The sequence below is a fragment of the Erigeron canadensis genome, chromosome 4, assembly GCF_010389155.1.
Source record: "Erigeron canadensis isolate Cc75 chromosome 4, C_canadensis_v1, whole genome shotgun sequence".
Classification (NCBI taxonomy): Eukaryota; Viridiplantae; Streptophyta; class Magnoliopsida; order Asterales; family Asteraceae; genus Erigeron; species Erigeron canadensis.
Window position 1 is genome coordinate 19122550 of NC_057764.1, and position 8160 is coordinate 19130709.

General features: G+C 30.7%; 1 protein-coding gene across 1 annotated transcript; it reads right to left on the bottom strand.

Moving 5' to 3' along the window:
• Positions 1-221: 221 nt before the first annotated feature.
• Positions 222-6472, bottom strand: LOC122598116. Its single transcript, XM_043770717.1, has 2 exons — positions 5873-6472; positions 222-659 (listed from the first exon to the last, which is right to left on the bottom strand). Exons 1-2 carry the CDS (start codon positions 6173-6175, stop codon positions 489-491), a joined length of 474 nt encoding a protein of 157 aa, XP_043626652.1. The 5' UTR covers positions 6176-6472; the 3' UTR covers positions 222-488.
• Between the last annotated feature and the right edge of the window lie 1688 nt (positions 6473-8160).

Below are 8160 nucleotides of genomic sequence, written 5' to 3' on the forward strand. Positions count from 1 at the left end.
GCAAATGTTAGGTACCATTTCAGTAGTTAGGAAACGTGATATTACATATTTACCCCTCACGTGCAAGTCACGTGGGGAGGGGGGGTGTTTAACAGCCAGCTTTCGAAAGGAAAGGTATGAAACCAGTAATATGACGCAAACATGAGGTACCATTTCAGTAATTAACTCAATAAATAATGTTAAATGGTGCGATTCGTTGTTGTAACCATCAGTGCAAGTTAGAACTTAAAACAGAAAGTTAAATGCAGTCAAGGGTCATTTGTGTGATTTCAATACTAACAATATATACAAAATCAAACCCATTAATATTAGGGTTATACACTATTAGCCCGTGAGTCATGGATAATCAAACCATGCACCCTTCAAATTCTAACAATGGATCTTAAAAGAAAAGATAAGTGGAAAAACAAAACTAACAAAGGATCTATCAATGATCACCCATTATGAGGTTTGACATTGTGACCAATAACATACAATGGGTTACCCTCTCAGTGTGATTGAGAATTTGAGTTTGAAGCAAGCTTTGGATACAAAATACATGGGTCAACCGACCATGGAATATGCTCTGGCGGGCATGGAACAGGAGCCGGTTGAGCAATGAAGGTGGGAATATCTTCTCCCGGCATCAATACTGAAACTTCTCTCGCATTTTCTGATATCTAAAATAAGCAAACAGTAAAAGTATGTTGAGGACTTTGCTAGCATACTAGAGCAACTTTTGACATATCTGTTATAGATAGATAGATTGATGACTTCTTTGGTAAAAACATGGAATCCATAAAAAGAAATCCATTTTTCAATGGAGGTTTTTTTATTCTAATACTATACTATAGCATTATGGCATTATGTTATGTCAAGTTATGTAATAATTCATACTTGAACACTGAAGATATGTACAACCATAAATTGAATTCACATTGTACATGCTCTAAATACTTGAAACAAAATACACGCATAAACATGTACACTTGGATTAGGAACAATGTTACCTAATCTTGTCTGCTATGAAATATGATAGAGATGAGATGTGGACAACTTTATTCTAAGAGATGTAGACATCTTTATTCTACCCTACCCGAAGGGGTAAAAGAATCTCCAAAGGAACCTCTGAACATTTAAAAGACACTTGGATTGGGTATGTATACACACATAAATTAACATACACATTTGGATTGATTTTGGAAAAACACTAATATGACTTGCTTTTTTTGTGTTTTCTAGAAAATGAGTATGTATAAAATAAGTAAAATAATTTATAACACTCACTAATATTCCCATTATATAGCTTTGGAAGTATGTGCATATGATGAACAAAATAAGTTTTTCCCTTTTATTTTTGACTGATCCGTTGTACTGAACCAACTTAACCGAGATATCTTCATGACCATTTCCAAACTTTTTCATTGACATCCCTGGGCTCAATATTCTTGTGAACATATCAAGCGTCTAATCACTAGGTCATTTTGTTGAGGTATGAATATACACTTCCATAGTTATTTTGAGTCCACTTTTAATTTGAGTCGAGTCCATTGATTTTCTTCCATTTCATCAAATCTCAACCATCTTCTCCCACCACCACCATCATCTCTGACAACCACCATGACCCTTCGGCGACGGCAACCATCGCCACTACAACTTACAGTAAAACTTACACATGTGTAAGTTATATGGACCTTTTTTGAACTCAAATTAAGTTGGACTCAAAATAACCCACCCTCCATCCATATATATATATATATATATATAGGGGTTGGGTATTGTAAAATAAGTATTAAAGTAAAACAAATAAGACAAGATTTTGACCTTTAAATCATGGTTAAATTGATGCACAAAGATTCACAAACTAGTTGATGCACGATGATTTTCATGATGCACGGTGATTTTAGTGAAGAGAAAGTTATTGTTTTATTTGTTTTACTTTAATACTTGTTTTATTTTACCTAAAACCTATATATATAAGACTAAGTATTTTACCCCGCGCGATGCGTGTATTATAAGTTATTGTTCAATTAGTGTTGATTTAAATGTTTTGATGTAGACATACACAATAACAAATATTTTGTTTAATTAGTTCAATGTGATTGTTCTTATTAATTTCGTAAGCATGCGAATATAAATAAAACAATGTTAAATATGGGTATAATATATCACTATCAAAATGTTATTAAAGATAAATATGAAAACAATTGATGTTTACACTTGAATATTTTCAAAATGTTCATTGGGCATTATGGAGGTTTTTACCAACTAAGTTGATGAACATTTCCTTCAACCTTAATCATAATAATAAGAACATATATAAAAATTAAAGAGAAAAGTCCTCCATATTTATAAAAAAAAAATTTTAAAAAAAACCTTATATTAAATAAAAATGAAAATTGTGTTTACATGATCACCAAGAAAAAGATAATAAAAAATAAAACTAAATTAATATATCAAATGATAAATGTGACATAGTTAGAGTTTATAATACGTACGATTATAATACGTAGGATTGAATATAACTATTTTGAAAATTAAATATTTTTCAATTTTAAAAGTATATTTTAAGTTTATACAGTTTATGATTTTTTTTCTTTGCTTTTGAATTTTGTAAAAGACATATAAAATAGAGATAAATATTGTCAAAAACTATAGAGATGCCGCATAGGATAAAAATCTATGTAACAAATTTTAAAAATAGCTTTAAATTTGAAGAGGCCTTTAAAAGGCTAGGTTAACTACTGTTTTAATAATTATATAGATATGTATATACTAATTAATACACGTGTAAGATCATGGATGTTATGCATATAGATCTAAACCTTATACATTTTTTTATATCAAGCAAGCAATCTATCTATATAAGTATTATTACTAACATATATTTTAAATTGACATGATGCGTTAACCTTTGAAGTTTTCAAGAAACAAACTTGCTTTCGATGATTAACTTAGTGTATAATAAGGTAAAAACGACAAACAATTTGGTAGCCACTAAGATCGAGAATCGCAAGCATATTTTAGAAGGATAAATACAAAAAACGTTGAAATTGTATTTCACAAAATCATGCCTTGATTCATTCGACTCCTTATAATACGGTCATATGTTGGTTTAGCCAGATCCCGACAAATTGATAATTAGATAATAATATCAGATGTCTCAATAAGACAAATGTATCCACTTAATTTAATATAAATATTGAAAGAATAAATCATACAATAGTGCTACGGAATTTGTCTACTCAATTAACACTTAATAAGTTAAAGTATTTGTATACTATAAACTATACAATTACATTAATCAAACTTTATATTCTAGGTTCAATCCACTATACAGGAAAATCGAATTTATATTCACCACAATTCCGACGATTTTCTATCGGTGAGAAAATTTATATCGATTTCCAAATGGTTTTGGTCTAACAACGTTCTTCCGCTTAGAGTTCATGAGTTCTAGTCTGATTTCAAAAATATAAATGTACAATATATACATAATATATGTTTCACAAAAGAGTTATAACAATAAATATATGGGCTTGACTAAATGCCGATCCTATATGCAATTGTATCGAAAGTGTCTTATATGGGACGACATACGCCCCACGACAACCCACTATGTTTCTATATATCATAATCGTGTCAACTAAAAATAACACAACTCCATGTAGCCAAAAGAGAGTTGGGGCCAAGTAAACCAGCTAAAGCTGTATCTTTGGATACATGGGGCCAAAAATCATACAACTATCCTAATCAAGCATATACTATAAGTTAAATCATACAGATAATCATATAATATAAGGATATATAAATGATCAATAAATGTAACATACCTTCACACCCCTTGTTTTTTTTAGTTTTTTTTTTTTCTCTTGTGGGCATAGTATAATACCATATCCCTACCCCATTAACCATATTCTACATATTTCACACTAACCACTAATCAAGTGGAACTCAATAAGTTATATAAAATCATTATAACAATTATTATCTGTCATATATATTCTAACATTAAAATCATGCAAATAATTTAGAATTCGAAATTTATATATGATAGAGACAACTGTAATAAGTGCATTTCCAAGGTGTGGGCAGAGAAGCAACAAGAGCAAAAGCACGCATGAAAGATGTGACATTATACAGAAATTGTAATTCCCTAGAGTCTGGTGAAGGTATAGTACAAAAAGAAATACAAGGGAAAAATACAAATTCTATATATTCTCTCCGTCCTATTAAAAGAGTTCACTTTTAGATTTTCTAAGTCTTTTTATTAAATCAGTCGGTCCGAGCCGTTGGACCGGGGTCAGATTAGATTTTTGCATGATCCAGTTCACGGGTGGCGGTTTTCAAGTATGAAACAAACTAGATCAAACCAGAGTAAAGCGGGTGATTCAGATCAAATCGGTTCAGACCAAGTTTGAACCGGGACAAATGGGTGTTGTATCTAGGACCATCCACGTTTTCCATGTAATTGAAGTGATCAAATCATTGCAACTAATTGCAGAAAGGACCATACAATATTTCCATATAGCTTTGTTTAAAGTGGCATAAAGGCCCGTGTCAAGCATACAGATACAAATATGATGAAACAATTGAGTCAAAATGTAATGTTTTATCAATAAATATTAGAGAAAATAGATAAAAAGGATTCAAACAAAGGGCCCATAAATTGAGAGTTTGAGAAAAACAAGAGAGACAAAAAAGGCATGCACAAGCATGGCCTTGTCTTTGACAAAGAGGGCCATGGCATGTTCTTAACCAAGCAAACTCTTCTCTTTTTCCCATCCCAATTTTATTAAAAAAAATGTTGTTGCCTTAAATAAGTAAATTAAAAGGAACAACATAAACTTTTTAAAAAAGCTTCAAAACCCCACAAAAAGAATGAAATTTATACTAACAAATCACTTTCAATCAAATTACCCATTATTTATCAAATATTTCACAAAAAATGTCAATAGTTCAACTAACTTTGTGTATTTTATATTATCATAAGAAAAAATTTGCAAATAAGACTATAACAACACCAAATTCATTTACTCCACTAATTATGTTACTAATTATGCTCCCAAAATGAGAGTGCACTTCAATCTTCGAAGTCATATCATTTAGTTTTTGATAGATGGGCATTTGTTATTTTATATTTGTTAAATTGTTTAGGGTATATTATTCTGAACAAGTGGTTTGACAGGACTTTTGCTTGGTTCAAATGGTGACCTTTTTACCAATAATTCAATTATTATTTCTCTCTAGAATGCCCCCGATATTGAAACCATTAATTTAATTTACAAGTCTTGTAAGTAAAAATATACTAAATACAGGGATTGTTAGTCTAGAGTACGTGTAGGACTTCACCGTTATACGGTGAGGTATTCCCTAGTGTAAATAACGACTAACGGTTAAAAAAAATGAGAAGATAATGTCATCAACTATTCCATAAATAGATTAAACAACAAAAAACAGAACTTTCTTTCCTCAAATAAAAAGTAAAGATACGAATCATCAATAGATGGATTGGTATATGATAGAGACTGAGATTGTAAGGAAGGGTTCAAATTCTAATGTGACCAAAATGCTTCAAGTAATGGAGACAGGGTTTTCTGGTTTTCTCTAAAACTGGAGTTGGGTACATGAAGAAAGAAAGGTGAACCCTATTTATTGTTAAAAAAAATAATAAAAAGTAAAGATAATAAAAATTTGCAAAAATGCACGCAACAAATGAGAATTAAGTGCACTTTTTCATGTTTGTAATGACCAAACAAGACCCACAAAAAATTTCATCCTCTAATGCAAGAAACTTTTAAAAGTGGTCACATTTATGCAAATTATGCTTTACTTATTTATTTACTCAAAAAAACTAATTAAAATGTAGAAATGTAAAATAATTAAAACTAACCTTAAGAGAAGAGTGAGCAAGTTTTGAACTAGAACCCATCTGAGAACCAACACCTCCAGCAACATTCCGGCCACCACCAACACCACCGCCGCCGTCAGGTGACAAAACCGGCGAGGAAGTGGTGGTTCTGAGAAACCTCTCAAAAATAGCCATAACAAGAAACATTGAAATCAAGATAGCAGTAGCAACAAAACCAAAAGAAATAGCATTAACAGATTTGTCAAAATGTCTCCAATGGTCATTATCTCTTTGGTCTTGAGTGTACAAAGATGGAGCTTCAGTTGGTGCCAAGAAACCCCCCATCAAGAAAATTAAAAAAACACAAAAATTGCTGTAAATTTTCCAACTTTATGAAATGGGTCTGATTTTAATGGCATTATGAAAGCATTTTTAAGGTTAGAAAGATAGTGTGCAGGCAGCAGCCTCTAAATAAAGATTCATAAGGATGAAAATGGTGGGCATGTGAAAGTGTGAAACTTTACAGGTGAAGGTTAAAAAAGAAGGATTTTTTAGGATTTTTGTGAATGTGAGTGAGTGTGTGTACTGTGTTTCTTTATGGGTGTTGGTATGTTGGAGGCTTGGAGGTGAAGGTGGGTTTTTTAAGGGGATTATTTTGTAAATTGCATAAAAATGTTTGGATAGCTTGTTATATTATTTAACAAGTTTATTACAGTACATTCCTGTATTTCACTATCAAAAACTAGACTGAATTTAATTAAAAATTGACCAACTTGACTTTTTATAAGTCGAATTCAAGTTGGTTATTAAGGTATTAATGTGTCAACTCGGAAAAGATTAAAGTTTACATAGAATTCTTTTAATAATCTTATTCGATCAACCAAACAACATACCAACAACATATTTAACCCAAAACAAACATATTTGACTAAAAACATCCAAAAATCAACCACCAATCGACCCACACACTCAACCTGCTTACTCATCGACTTGTCTACCTATTTGACCTGTCAATCTACTAATCCACAAACCTGTATTTAATCCAGGGCCGATAAATTATATGTTATTGTTAAGTTTTTTTAACCATGATTTTCAGATCAAGTCGTATTCGAGTTTAGTATTTTCAACCTTGAAAAACCTACTAACTCAAACCCATCGATTGATCTAATTGACATTCTTAATAAATTTAGCTTTATTGTATACATAAAACTAGGAAGTGTTTACTCATTTTCTAAAGAATAAAGATTGGCTTTTTACAAATGCACCAAATTACTTGATTATCTGCAAATAAATAATCTTTATAAACCTCTTTTAATTCTCTTTTTTATCGCGTGTCTCTCTAAAATCTAACTCAATTAACGTAGTTGTTTGAGTTCAAATGTGATGGATATAGCAGGATTGTTCTTGCTTCTATCATTAAGGTATAAGGAGGGCTATTGTTGATTCTATCATCAAGATGATTGACAGACACAAAAATGGTATTTATGTGGTTTTTTAGATGCATTTTATAATGGACAATAAAATTTGTTACTCCTTTAGTCCCATATTAAGGGTAGTATTTTAACTTTTTGAGTTTTTTTCTTTCAACTTTGACCGAAAATATTTTTGTTTGTAAACACTTGATATAACGTATATGAATTGATTGAGTTTAAATGTACTTTTCATTGGTATTACTTTTATCAACTAATATATAACACAAATAAAGATATTTACGGTCAAAGTCAGAAAAAAAAAGACTTGACTTCAAAATAGGACAATTAAAATGTAATGAAAGGAGTATTATATCACCTAAACGCTAGCGAGGACCGCCAAATACAGTAATATTGTGCATGAATACATATTCACCCCAAAATACCAAGAAACGTTACTCAAACACAACCCATATTTAATTTATATATTTTAAAAACCAAGTTTCACTCCCCTCACAAAGTTACTGTTCATTCAACAGTAACTTTGTACAACTCTTTATGCACCAGATATAAATCGCTTTTACATATGAAATAAACCGCCTCATCATGTATCTATCTGTCTCACAATCTAATTTCTTTATCTTCTAGAATTTACTCTTACATTCATCTATGTATCTGCCTCACCAATTTTTGTTGCACCTTCTTATGGTATATCTATATCTATATCCACTTCTTTTTTTACTTTTCTCTATTCTAATTATAATACGTATGCGTACGCAATATGTATATAACATATTAACTAATTGATTTTGTATGTTTACTATTGTTTTTACTCTTTTTTTATGAAAGGAAAGGATGAAACGACTATGAGATGCTGGATTTGGCAACAACTTTCAATAAAATTGCAAGTTTTCTCTTTAT